General features: G+C 37.7%; 1 protein-coding gene across 2 annotated transcripts in view; it reads left to right on the forward strand.

Annotated features, from left to right (window-relative positions):
* UBAC2 (UBA domain containing 2) overlaps positions 1–15,094 on the forward strand; it is an 89,211-nt gene that overhangs the window by 52,693 nt on the left and 21,424 nt on the right. For both annotated transcript variants that reach the window (XM_062624668.1, XM_062624667.1), the window contains exons 5-6: positions 6,291–6,414; positions 8,226–8,273. In XM_062624668.1, coding sequence (XP_062480652.1) covers positions 6,291–6,414; positions 8,226–8,273 — 172 coding nt within the window. The remainder of the gene's footprint in view (positions 1–6,290; positions 6,415–8,225; positions 8,274–15,094) is intronic.

Raw genomic sequence — 15,094 nt, forward strand, 5'->3', positions numbered from 1 at the left:
TCAATCACTTGCTGCAGGCATTTGCTACAGAGCAGCAACTGTCAGTGGGTAAGCGTGGGTAACTAGGTCTGTAACACCTACTAAATGTTAATAACTTAGCAGTTAAGGATAAATAGTTGTCCTTCTGATACTGTACTCATTTGTAGACCAGGATTTGGTTAGCCATTCCTATACCACTCCATTGGTTTCATCTGTATCTCCATACTTCAGCCTTCACATGAATGGCAGCATGCTAATCATATATTAAATAAAGGAGAGAGGCCTAAAATTAAAAAGGAAAAATCATCTTCATAGTGCTATAAACTAAATGATTCTTTGATGGTCTGCAGTACTTGTTTGCCTGAAGGCAGTATGTTGTGAATTCCTGACTGAAGAAATTTTACATTTTATATTGCAGCAGGCTGGTAGAATGGAAATGGTCAAGTACCATAAGCCAGCTTTGCACAACAGAGTTTGAGGGGAGATAGGATTAATTAATCTTTTTAGAAAAAGCTAATGTATGTTAGCATCTTATTACTGATGATTAAATTAAAACTGAAATTGGAAGAAAGATTCTAGCAACAGAATAGGAAAGGTCTGGATTAGCTCACCAATGGGAAGGGGTAGGAACTTGAAACAATGGAGCTGAGCAGTTTACAGAATATATTGTTGGATAGCCTTGGTATTAAAAACTAAAGCTTTTTGTTAGGAGAGGTAGGTGTCTGACTCATTAGGTGATTGTAAAGTGGGTGGTTGGTCTCATATTTTAATGAACCCAAAGTTACAGTAATTCCGCTGAGTTATCCATGGACAGGAGGAAACTTTCTTTCCCCTAAGATGCACAACTTTGTTTTGTCTTGTTTTTTCCACTTTCTTCTTGCATTCTTGTGAAATATTGGCAGTTAGATAAATTAATATGGGTAACATACCCTAATCCTTTTGCTGCTGTTGAGAGGCTTCAGGGTACTGGGGTGTCCTGCTTATGTGTAGTGAAAGGGCTGGGTGCAGTAGATGGTTCCTTTTAGTCCTGGGCTCCATCGACCAGAGAATCCCACCTATCAAGGGTGATCATGTTGTGGGGACTTAATTGATTTTAAGGAATGTTATTGAGAATGTTTACCATTTTCAGAATGAAGGCTGCCACTGTAAGTGTAACACGGCAGTGTCCAATGAGCCTGCAGGAATGCAGAGCACTGAAGTAACTCAGTAACTTAGATTACAAACACAGTTTACGTTCTGTGTATTTTCTGCAGCTGCTTTTATAACTGATATTTTTGGTCACCAGAAAACCACGTGGTTGTCAATTTGTCAGGTTAATGTTTTTATGAGGAACTTAAATGAAGGAAAAATGCAGCACTGCAGTTAGTAAGTGTAGTGAGTCATCCTGAATCAAATAACAGGCTCTTTCTGCAAGTTTAGTCCCGCAGAACTTTGAATGACAGCAGCAGGTATTTTTGCAGAAGTAACATTTAGCTTTCTACCCATTTGTTCATACATTTCAGAACCATTTTTTGTGTATTTGTTGCATATATTTACTAATGTTAAAATGTTTTATTTTAATCTGCATTTAATATTTACCCGCCTAAACTTTAAGTAGCATGTTTCTCTCATGAGAAGTACTCAGCCTGATTCTTTCTTCTCTGCCAGTAGTTTCTACATCTCTGGTTTATTTTTTCAAGGTTATTGTTTCTTCACATTTGTGGTTTTTTTTCCCTATCAAAACCAATATCATTACTACACATAATGTAGAATGTTCCCATCTGGTCTGCTGTGTTTCTTTTCCATTGCAAATGTTGAAAATCAACATGCTCTTCGAAATGAGAATAACACTGTTGTAGAGCCTGCTATTACAGGACACCTTTGGGATGAAAATGGTGTCCATAGAGGGTATTCAAACTCTAGAAAAGTTTTATGATTTGTTTGAACATTTTATTTTCTAACCCGCATGACTGAAATGAACTTCCTAAACATGAAGTGGGCATGAACTCAGTTTAGAGAAAACAAGTATTTGTGTTTATTACCTTTCTTTGCACAAGGCATCTCATTTTTATAGTTAATCATGGCACTTGAAAGGATGTTCTTGATATTCTCATAGTATAATGAGCAAAGGGCCTCGACAAAGGTCTCTGGAAAAGGAGAGAAAGTAAAGGAAAGAAGATTAAAAGGAATGAAAGGAAAAATTAAAACAACAAGAAAAAAATTAAGGGAAAGAGAGAATTGAAGTAGTCCTTCAAAAAGAGTATTTTGCACTTGTAGACATTGAATCTATGTTACCAAACAATTAATTAACATAACTAAAAGAGTTAAGAACCAGTCCTTTTATTTACAGTACATGGACGGATATCTGTACCTGTCTAGTGAAATACAGGAAAAGAAATCCCACCAGTGATTATGAGCTTCAGGAAGAAGGCTTTGATTATTCACAGACTAATCGGGTGGCTTAGGTTTGACAGGACCTCTGTCAGTCATCTAGTTTGACACTAGGTTCAAAGTATGTCTTTGTGTCGTGTGGGGCTGTGTGTCTCTGAGGATGGATGTTCCAGCTCCAGGCAACCTAGTACAGTACTGGACCATCATTACCCCAGCTGGACTCAGTCTTGAATGTCTTTCTTGAAGCAAGGAGCCCAGAAGTGGAGAGTGATTGAGGTTCAGGCTCAGAAGTGCTGAGTAGTCACTTCTTTTGGCCTGATAACTATGCTTTTGGTAAAGCAGCCCTGTTTAAAATTGAGCTTTCCTGCAAGGGTGAACTGCTGATTAACATTCAAAGGATTCTCCAGCTCCTTGCCTGCAAATTTGTTTTCTAGCCAGCCTGTACTATTGCACAGGGTTGTTCCAACCGAGGTGGAAGACTCCGCATTTGCTCTTGTTGAACTCCATAAGGTGTCTGTCAGTCCATTTCACGAGCTCATCAAGGAATGTAGTCCTGCTCCCTCCAATTTGATACCATTCATCAATGTGCTGCAGGTGTACTCTGTCCCATCATCCAGGTCGTTAATGAAGACAACAAATAGTGTTGGCCATAGTGTAGATCCCTGAAGGGAGCTGCTAGTAACTGGCTGCTGCTTGGACATTGTACTGCTGGTCAGAGCCCTTTGAGTCTGGCAGTGCAGCCAGTTTCCGTCAGATCTGCTTATCCAGTCCATACCTCCCTGGTTTTTCTTCCAAGGACGCAAGAGGAGGCTGAGTCAAATGCCATCCTAAAGTCCACAAGTTACAACATTTGCTGCCTTCCCATTCCTTGCCCACAGCGCCAGAGTCACCCTAGCTAAATCCATTCAGGATATTACCAGTCGCCTTGTCCATCATGTGGCTGGCAGTGACTTCCAGGAGATTTGTTCTGTAACTTTCTCAGGGACAGAGGTGAAACTTGTGACTACCTGAATCCTCTTCTTGCCCCCCTTGAAGATGGGTGTGACAGTTGCATTTTTCCAGTCATCAGGAACCTGCCCTGACCACCACAATGTTTCAGTAGCAATGCTGGCCATCATCCTCAGTGCCCTGAGGTACATCCCATCCTGCCCTGTTGACTTCTCTGTGGCCAGATAGGCTCAAGAGCTTTCTAGCTGTCTCTTTTACAGTAGATGTTGGTTCAGTCCCACAGGAAGCTCAGGGACCCAGGAGGCCTGAGGGCAAAACTAACCAGTGAAAACTGAGGTAGGACAAAGCATTGAGTACTTTGGCTTTTTTCATGTCTTCTGTCACTAGGTCCCTTTTTCCACCAGGCAGTTGGTCCACATTTTCCTTAGCCATCCTTTTGTTGTCCCTTACTATGTCAGTCGTATTCTAATATTGTTGCATAGATAACTTCTGTGACAGACCTGCATCTCCATATAGATGTTTGAAGACAAGGCATGAGTAATGCATAGAAAATTCTGAAGGCAACAGAAAAGATTAATTGAAATTTTCAAAGTACAGAATTATATAATGAAAGTTGAGGGCAAAAGTTTAATATTAATTGGAATAAATTTTCACACAGTGAAGTCACCTGCTACCAATGAGTTTCACAAAGCATTTTGAAGGGCACTAGGTTTGACGTTTTTAAAAAGATTCCTGAATGGATATTTGGGTAATACCTATTTACAATAGATGTGAGCCTTGTCTAAAAACCAAAAAGGGATAACTTTAGAGGCATATCTGATGTGCTTAGAAACTTACTGGTTTAGAGAAAAGGTCCATTACTAGGCTTCCTCTAGCTCCTCTAAACTGTCAGGTACTGAGTGATGTCAGGCACTGGATTTTGAATTGCACAGATCACTCTTCTGACTGGGGTGCTGCTTTCTGTGGTCTCTGTTGACGTTAATGGTGAATATTAGCATATAAGGAAACTTTCAAAATTCTCTAATCTCCTTTTAAAATGCACTTGCAATTAGGGGAAATTCCTTTTTGTACTTTCGCATCTTATGATTGAGTGCAGTCTTGCATGTGAAATGTTTGTGTCTGAGTCACTATTTGTCACAGGAGGACTAAAACCTGAAAAGCATGCCACAGTTTTGGTAGTCCTCCAGGTTGTTTGGTAAGCATAGAAATAAATAATTCTAAGAAGGGAAAATATCTTTTTTCTTTGTTTTTTTTTTTCTCTCTTCAATTATAAAACCTGATTTACTTTAGTGAATATTGTCTACAGTGGAAGCACTTCTGATGAATTATTATTGTCTGTTCCACTCTTACAGCTGGGCTGGTTGACTCCCACAACTTAAGTAGTTTAAATTAATTTTAAGAATGTTGTGTGTATTTATGCAGATATATAATGTTTGACATAAAACATTACATTGTTTATGTAAGAAGGATTATGTGCAAAGGTGAATGTTTTTTAGTAGTTCCTGAGTTAGCATTTTCTATACATTAAAGTACATCTGACTGTTGTTAAACAGATGGTACTAAAAATGTTTCAATTAAACCATATTAAGTTCTGAGACAGGACATTTTTCAGCAAGCTGAACTTCAAATATGTAACAAAATGATAACAAAACGCTCTTAAGCCATAGCTTATTGAGTAAAAATAATATTTGAAAGGGTGGGTTTTTTCATAGCTGCGGGTGTTGCATTTAGCAGTTATTCAGGAAATGTAAGTCTTAATATTCAGACCATTGTTTCACATAGTATTACTCCTATCAGTAGTTCCTCCTGAAGGGAAATGTATTTTTGAGTGAACACATCAAATTACTTAGGGTCTAGTTTGTGCAGTTTGAAGAATACCTACTGAGTATAACATCCCTTTGATGTAAACTGGCTTGTGGAAACTGCAGCTCTTGAAAGTTTTGATTAGCTAGTGAGCAGTAAAAAAATCACCCTGTGCAGCATCCCATGCCTGTCAGATGCAAGATAGCACAGAACTGCAAGCAAGGATTTGGCTGGGGGAGACATACACTTTGCTGATAGCCTCCCCTGCCTGCAGCTTGCTGCCTGGAGGTCACCACCAACACAGCTCCACCAATGGAGCAGGTTGTGTCTACCCAAAGGGACCTTTTTTCCTTTGCCTTCTCTACCATAGGAAGTATCTTTTATTCTAGAATCTCTTACATCCATGCCTTTGCCATTGGTTCTGCTGTGGCCTTTCTTGTCAGCTTTAATACGTGGGTTCATTTTCTGGGTGTTTTATCCTGAGGAACACAGGCTTTGTATCTGAGTAGATGGATGAAATGCACTAGTTCATGTTCACAACTTCAACCTAAGTATCTGGTCATTTTAAAAGGTGCTTGAGTCATAAATTCTCTGTAACTGCTTCCAGTGATGGTTTCAAAACTTGATATGCATCTTGTGTTGTGATTATGGTGAGGACCTCAAGAAAGTTATTTGTAGGGCCATAGGCAAAGTTAAATCAAACTGTTGAAATTTCCATCTTACAGACTGCAGTCTATTGGAAATCCTCTAACACCTGGGTAAATAATAGGAGCTTAATACCATACTTGAAGTGATTTCCATAACTTTCTGGGCAAGGTATAATCCTTACCATTTGTACATTTGAATTAAAGATGTTTCATCTGATGCAGGAGACCATTGATGTTCTTTTTGTGTGCTGTAATTTATAGAAACAGTCTGCTACTAGACTAAATTTGTTGCCTTCTCTGCTGCCTCCAGTTGTAAATATTTGGAAATCAGATAGCTTTTGTCACCTGTTCTTCTTATTTGCTAATAAATCTGTTGTTCTCAATGTTGCAAGTTACCTCATCATTGGTTCCTAAGGAAGAACTTTCTTTTGCAAGGTGGTATTACATTTTGATTATTGTGCACTTAGGATTAATTACTTTTGATTGTTCTACACTACTGTTGCTGATAGCATTCTCATTAAACATCTGTGTCTCTTTTTGCAGCTTGGGTCCTGTATTTGCACTGTTTGTACCATTTTATTCCTCCATTCCAAGAGTGCAGGTAACACAAGTATTAGGCTACTTTTCCATCACAAACAAGACACTGGTCTACATACTGGGTTTACAGGTATGGTATGTACTTGCATATTGTTCTTACCAATGTAGTAGTTTGTATTTCTGTATGTTACTCTCTGAATTTTGATGCTTCCACATGTATGATTCTACATATGTTTAGCTAGTGACTGTCCCATCAACTGAAGTATTGAAGAACATGTGTTGCATTTCTACATACTGAAGTGGTGAGCAGTTCTTCCATTGCCTTCTGTCTTCATTGTCTTGTGCAGGAAAACATAATAGGCAGTCCTACAGTTTATTTTTCTTGGGGTCAACAAAATTAACTGGATGAAAATAAATGAAAACAGAACCTGATGCTAAGGCTTATGTCTCTTTCACCTTTCTAATTTGCTTATATTCTTAATTTTGTTTATTTTCCTCTTATCTGAGGAGACAAACAAAGCTATAAAATACAGTAAAACTGTCAGTAAATAATAAAGGTTTTGACTGAATTCCACTTTTATATAAATTATTATTTGTATGTCAATCATTACCATGCGACAGATAATTTATAATAGTGTAACACAGAGCATAGCAATATCATGTAGTATTATGTTAAATATGAATGGAAAATATAGGTACTATATTGATACAGAAAGGCAGTAGTTGTTCAAAAAAAAACCTCCAGCAGCCTAGAAATGAATGGACACTCATGTCAGACACTGAATTATGAAACAGGAGATGTGCAAACTTACAAGAAAGTATACTCATTTTTATAGATTCCAGGGCCTTACAAATAGCTGTAGTACTAGCAACAGAAAGCACCATAGTTATGTGAAGTCTGGTAGAGAGTATTTTAGAATGAATGGTCAGTTTCAGAATATTGAGTTGTGCTCCATATGTACATTTCATTCATCCCTCTTGCTGTTCAGCCTTTGGATACCTTCAACTTCTGTGCCAGCACCTTATTTTCTTGATCTTTCATAAATCTTTTTTCATCTCTTCCAAACACATCAATACCTCTATTATTCCAGTCTTTAGGAAAGACATGGTACTGTCTCAGCTCTTCTCCATCATTTCCTTTGCCATTTGCTTTCATACGCACACCACCTCCAGCACAAGTCACGTTTCCCTGCTGCATATATAACGGTTGCTGCTGTCACACAGAGGCTAAGGGAAAAATCATTTGTAAACTGTGCCCTTATCTCAAGTCACTCTTTCTGTAGTCAGAAGTCTAGAGGGCAGGTGTTCTCATGATCCAATTTGCATCATGCAGAACTATTTTAGTAACCAGTATCAGTCTAGTTTTCAGCCCATTTTTCTGGTTAGTAGTAACCTTCTTCGGGTGATTAATCACATACTTTACTAGAAACAATGGGCTGCCCCGTTGGCTCATCAGGATTCACTCCAGCCTATTTCTGTGATTTCATGTTGACAGATATGCCACTGGGTGAGAACTTTATTTCTTTAATTTTAATGCTTATGCTTAGTTTCTCCATAACTGTACATCTGAGAGCTTCACTTGCACTGTCTGCCCTGCTTGGAGCATTTCTCCTGTTGCTGCTGAGTCATTTCCTTTGCATCAGTCTATCTTTCAGACTTGTTTTTCTGTGCAGCCTATAACTGACATCCTGTTATACTTAGTATGCTATATGAAAATAAAATGTATTGTTCTGGAGAAGGAGAACAATTGTTGGATCCCTGTGATTTTTTCCACTTCTGCTACTTCTGGAATGCATCCTTTTTTAAAGTTAAACTGAATTTTTACCAAGATAAATGTCTTTGACTTCTCCCATTGTCATGATAAGTCCATAGTCTGTATAATATGCAACAGAGTAGTTCTTTGTAAAATCAAAATTTTAAATCACTGCTCTTGTCTTCTAGCTCTTAACCTCTGGTTCCTACATCTGGATTTTAGCCTTAAGTGGACTGGTAAGTTTCACTGTTTTAAAAACCCTGAGCTGCTTAAAACACTCTGCCATGTGTACAATCAGTGCGGTATGTTTAGGCTCATAAAGAATAGAAATTACTGAGTAATGTTTTTTATGTGTGATGGTAAGTAGAAGGTTTTTCTGTTTAGCTTCCGAAGGTGTAAAGCACTGTCTGTCTGGTGTTAAACTGACAGACAAACAAATGAGCTGGTTAATATTTGCAGGGTGCCACTGCTCTCTGACCCACTAAAATTAGTTTTGCTGCCATGGCTATAGTTTGAGACCCACAAATATGAGACTATTGAGGAAAGGGTAGAAATGCTTACCTTATTGTTTTGGTGGTTTTTTTTTATTTTCAAAAGGTCTCAAGCTTTTAGTCCCAAAAGCAGCTTTTAACAACTGTGCTGTGAGGATTTTTCATGTTTTGCTGTTCTTAGCAGATCTGTAGCATAGCTGTTTCTCACTGTGATAACAGCAGTCAGGGTGTGCAATCACTTTCTTCACACCAATCAGATAAAATTAGTGTGGTCTTTTTCCTTCCCATCACTGTTCTTAGTACAGAAGCCACTTAGTGCTAAAACAGATTGTACTGAATCTTCCAGATTGTTAGATACGACAGCTTCTTTTAAAATTTTACAAACTTAGAAATTAGGAGCTCAGGCTCTGATTTCTTAGCCCAAAATACTGTCTACTTTCAGACACTGAAAGTGCCACTGCTTCCAAAGTTGATGCAGTCTGAAGAAGGACTTAAATTGTGTCCTTGCTATTTAGAACCTACTAATTTGAATCTGCAGTGAGCTCAGAGTGAAAATGTCTGTGGATGCGTCACGTATTGCTGCTATAACTCAGTAGTTTGCTGTCTTACCATTTACATTGACTGTTCCAAAATACTCTATGAGCTTTGCAGTATAGCTAACAGGAGTGACAGAGCAGTAAATAGTGAAGTCTGCTCAGCAGTTTGGTCGTACCATAAATACCAGTGAAAACAGTGCAACTAACAAGCCAGAATTTCTCTCTCATGGAGATCAGTTCAAGCCTCTGTGCCTGCCTAAGGATCTGTGACTTCCTCTGAACACAGTACCCTTCCTGTTACTCTTCTGACTCTTTTAATAGCCCTTCCTTTTGAACAGGTGTTCACTAGAGAGGAAAGAAAAGAAAAGGAAAGGCGTTTTAACTCCCTCTTTCCTGGTGGCATGAACTGTATGTGTATTTTGTTATACAGACTTTTAAAGAATGGCCAAATATTTTTTTATAATATATTATGCAATTCCTATCTTAATACCCTTTTACTGTGCGGTTTTATTTAGCTGTATAATGCAACTTTCTTAGGATTCTTCCTCATAAATGACCTATTTTTTTAATTGCAGATTGGTAGTATGTTATGCATAGTCCATAGGACTAAAGTCCATAGGTATAAGTCCATAGGACTAAATAGAGCTTTCTCTGTCATTTGAAGTTTTCATATTGCTTCAGTCAGCACGAGTTAAGTCATCATCAGAGACTTAATTCATGACAAATTTGTCACAAGCACAATGATGTCTTTTCAGTCTTGTTTCCTTTTCTGCAGCAAGAGCTGCACTTTGCAGTTTTGTAATAACTGCTACAGTGTGGAAAGTTCATGTTATGAATTTCAGCCATTTTTTGCACAGCATATCTGTCAGACTTTTGTGAATGAGAAGTCTCTTTTCCTCCTCTGTTAGAAATGATAGTTTGTCATCCTTTGAGGAAACTTGGTAAAGGAGTAAAGCTTCCCAGTATATTAAATAATCTGAAGAGGGATATGAAACACTACAAAGGCACCTTGTAACACTGCAAGTGTAGGTACTTGATAATGTACAGATCATAGAATAGTTTGGGTTGGAAAGGACCTTTAAAGATCACCTAGCCCCTCGCATGCCATGAGCTGGGACTTCCCCAACTATACCAGGTTGCTCAGTCCAGCCCAGTCCAGCCTGACCCTGAATGTTTCCAGGGGTGGAGTATTCAGCACCTCTTTGGGCAGCGGGTACCAGTGTCTCACCACCCTTACAGTAAAACATTTCTTCCCCATATATATGTATATATACGTATACGTACCATTACAGAAATACATAGTCAAATTAAAGTTAAATCATGCCAACAGCCTATGTATTTTTGTAATTCTTACTGCTCTTGACATTTTCTAACATACTATATCTTTTGGAATGTAATTCACGTGTATTTGTACAAAAAGCCTGAGTAAATGCAAGAACACCAAGTCAGCTCGTTCACTGCCTGTTAGACATTTCACTGTGTATATTTTTAGCTCTGAATATCACTTAGACATTCATATGACTGTATATGATTCTGTTCTGCAATTCAGCTTTTGTTGCACTTCTGCTTATGTCAGTATTAAAATGGGTGATGCCAGCACGATGTTTGGGTTGTTGTCTGTTTCCACTTTCTCTTCACCATGTTCTGAGTTTAGATTTATTTAAATAATCACAATGCATATTTTAACATGTAATGAACACTCTTAGACTAAATGGGATCTGGGATCTGACTTTCCAGGTACAAGATGTGACGCTGAGGCTGATTTCCTTATTCATCTTTGCTAATACTGTTAGACTTCCCTGTGTATTCCAGGCAGGGTGTAGACAAGCTCAGGATTGTACCGCCTTGAGCTTCTTGTTTTCAAATTATCTCTAATTTTGAATCAACATAGGAATACACTCTTAAAGGCAACTTATTTACTCTCTACATAAAACCAGAGTACCTCTCAATTATTTGGTATGTCGATATGGGCCTGGTAATTTCAGTTGCTGGTATGTTGTGTAAAACATGCTGTTTAAATACATGATGCTCATTTACAAAAAAGAGAGACTCTAAGAAGTAGACTGTAAAGGAGTTCAGAAGTGCAATGTAATCAGTAACCTGTAATGTTGTCACTCCCATAATTTATGAAGCTAATTTAGTTTATTGTGTTCTGCCAAGAATATACAATACTTGCTACTTACAGTCCAGATCTGGTTTAATGATTGGGGGGGTGGGGCTTATGTCATAAAATTAGGAAACTTCATATTAGAGATGCAGATACATCATGAAAGTCACACAATCTATTTCCATTTGACTAATGTAGTTATGTCCACAAACATGTCCTGCCATGCATCCTTCATCCACCAGTTAGTCTGGACATCCTCCAGGCATCCACATTTAGTCATATGCAGATTTTTAGTCGATGTCAAAGCATGATATCCTTTGAATCCTTTGTCGTTCTGTAATTATATATGGTGATTCAGATAAGTCTACTTACATCTAGTTAAATGTCTTGTGGTAGTGCTTTGGTGACACAGAATAAAGTTAGTCTAATACTACTCAGTTTGAATAATTTTAAAAAATATATGAAGGCTATGTATTAATTGCTTTCTATGCTGTTAATTTATAGCCAAGCAATATTCAAATTGGAGTTCAGGGTAGATAAAGATAATTATTTGCAGTAAGTGAAATCTCATTCCTTCTTTTCAATTTGGAATTATGAAAAGTGATAGTGAAGGCAAAACTTAAAAGTATGACATTTAAGTGAAACGGTATTAAGAAATAATGAAATGATGTGTTACTGTTATGACTATTATTGTTGCATAAACTAAAATCTAATGCAATAAAAAAAAAAGCTGTCATTTTAAAAAAGCTGTCATTGCTGTTTTTCGTCTTGAGCTTGTTTTCACCCAAATACCTGGTAACAGACTGCTTCACAGTCATTTCTGACTTGAAAAAATGACACAAAATGGGGTATCCCTAGCAATTTCTTTTAAACTTAAAATAGTTTTATAAGTACATTGAAGCCTTCTTATTGCCTATTTATTTAAGTCTAGTTTTGTGAAAACACTGGACAATCAAAGGGGAACACATTTTTATCATTTCCAGTAGTAAGAAACAGAATTTTTAGGAAAATGTAAACAAATGGGAGAACATAGATCATTTTAAGTTTTCCTGCTGGTGTCTTATCTTTAACTGCAACTGGTGTTTGAACCCTTGGGTTTGAATTCAGTGTGCGTGGTTGGGGTTGGATCTGCCACTTGTTAACTAAGGCTGAGTGTATGCACCAGTGGTGTAGTGAGCTGAAATGTCATTTTCAGCTGATTACCCAGCATCTTTGACACCATCAAGAAATCCCATTAAACATCTCATGAGTGTTGTTCTCAAGATACGCTGGGCTGCTCTGTATAGTCATCTTCATGGCCCTGCATTGGACTTGCTCCAGCAAGTCCATGTCCTTCCTGTGCTAGGGAGTGCAGAACTGGATCAAGTACTCTGGGTACGGTCTCATCAATGCTGAGACAGGTGGAAGGATCACTTACCTCGTCCTGCTGGCAGTGCAGGAAGCTCAGGACATAGGTTGTAAAGTGCATACCTTGAAATAAGAAATGGAAAAGCAACAGAATAACAGAGATTAGGAAATGAGAAAGAAGCATTGTCTGCCTGCCTCCTAACCTTAGGGCAGGTGCAGATATCCATATGTAAGCTAACTAAGCCTAGTTAATTTGGCTGTATCCCACCCAAAACTGATGTATTTTCATGTGGACAATGGTCAATATTCAGTTGAGTGACTGTAGGTAACTTAATTTTGAGATGAGTTGTCTCTACATTCTACTGACTGTATTGACTTAACCCCATCTGTGGTGGATGTTTAGACACCTTGCTCATGTCTAGATGGCTACATGTAAACACATTATAACTAAGATGACATTTACTCCTGCATCAGCTAAAGCATCTGAGGAGGAAAGTGGTTGATCCATATGGCGTAGAGGAAATGTTAAGGTGGAAGGAAGTTTTAATTGTTTCGGATCAAGGGAGATGCAGATATTTCCAATTCTAGAAGGAGAAAGTAGTGGGAAAGGAGGAGAGAGGGTAATAATGTGTCATATAACATACTTTCTCTTTTCTATCTTTGGCTTCCAAGATACTATAGATAAATGGATTTTACTTTTCAGTTTGTATTTCACTCCTAAGTTTTCAGTTTCTCCCTCAGATCTGAGGAAAGGTTCTGTGCCCAAAATTTGGTCTACCTTGTAAACTGTGCCAACTGGTTCAGTAATAGGTAGATAGCTTCTATGATGTATTTCTAGCCTGTACATGTACACCATCATGGTTGCGTTGTTGCCATTGTTTAGAGAGGGAATCATTCAGCTGTGTCTGTACTTTGGAGATAATCTGCCATAGGATGAGTTGCATCTTAACAGTGCCTGTTTCTTGCTGTTAACTCTGAAACCAACTTTAAATAACCAGCTCACAAGTAGGCTTTTAAATTATAGATGTGTATGTTGGGGCAGATAAATCCAATCATTACTTTTTATGTAAAGAGGTTTGGTTAACAATGTAATGACAGTCACCTGCAGAGCTCTAGCAGAGACCTGAGGGAACCTATCCTTAGGTCACAAGTACAAGTTAAGAAGATATGTGCTGAAATGGCAGCTTGCACACAAAGAATGCGTGAGATCTGGTAAGGATTGCACCTGACCAATGAAGATAGCATTGGTGGACCCTGAAGGAAAAAAAATCCAAGGTATCTGGGAAATTTATGAGCCCAGTCAACTTGAAATATAAGATAATTCGTTTATCATTATTATGATCTTATTTTTCTGTCAAGCTAACTAATACAAAAGGTTGTTTATACTCTTAGTGACTGTTTCCACAAAGGAAACTCAAGCATTATAATCTGTTGTGTTATATTGCAGGTTATAAGTTCAAATTGAAAATAACATATGTAATGGTTTTATTTGGTGGGTGGTTTTCACACGTTCTCTCTTGATTTGAGAAATGTGTTTCTCTAATCAAGGTAAAATACAGAATCTAGACACAAACTTTAACCCCTTGTTTTGATTCTAGTTTTATAGCATTCAGAACATACTAAGGATAAAGCAGATAAAATAGGTTTAAAAAGCTCTTTGCTTTCAATTTGTTGCTCTCTGAAAAATAGCAGTCTTGAATACATGTGATTAATATGCTTAAATTACTCAAAACAAATTAAGTATTTGCAGTCAAGTTCTAACCATTAGGTAAAATAATTTTCAACATCATTGTCTGCACCAATCTGTCTACTGTTTTTCCCATTTGATTTCCTTTTTTAGCTTTAATCAAGTATGGTGATTTTAGATACTTCAGTAATGGAGCATACGTCTTTGTCATGTAAAATACTGGAGAGCTTCTGAGTTAGGTTTACCTAATGCAAAAGAGAAACTACAGCTGCTTCCTTTTTCTAAAACATGTACAACTTCAGAGGGATATGAGGGAAGGGGATGGAGTTTTTGGCTTCATACAGTGGAGGGAAGAGGTTAGGAAACTTCATGTGAAGGACCAGTAGTAAGCCAAGATTACTACTAGTGAGATAAGAAACTGAAAAATTGCAAGGGCAGTTTTTCTGCCCTGTGCCAGTTTCCAGTGTGCTCCATTTTTTCTGCTTAGCATTGTGCGTCATACAATATGGTGGATGAGGTTGTAGGTTATGATAACTAAATGCATTTTGTGTTGCCAGCCAATAATTCTCCATTTTAACAATGTAATCAACTACAACATCTTTCTGTGGTAACTCTTCAGAGCCTAAAATGCTCTGGAGATTCATCTGTATGGGGAAGTAGCCCTTTAATCTGATTGATGTACAGTGCTAAATTGGGATATCATGAGATCATTGTATCTTCATTGAATAAACAAAGTTTGTTTACTTTCTTAAACACTAGAAATTCACTACATGTCTGTAAGAAAAAAGGGTGTAAAAAGTTATGTTATACTTTGTCAAAGCTTGGGTGTTTTTGAAATTATATAGGAAGTTCTGCATATGAACCAACTAAAGAGGAAGTTCTTTGGAAA

The sequence above is a fragment of the Pezoporus occidentalis genome, unplaced genomic scaffold (genome assembly GCF_034315485.1).
Source record: "Pezoporus occidentalis ecotype Australia unplaced genomic scaffold, CSIRO_AGI_Poc_V1 ctg27, whole genome shotgun sequence".
NCBI lineage: Eukaryota > Metazoa > Chordata > Aves > Psittaciformes > Psittacidae > Pezoporus > Pezoporus occidentalis.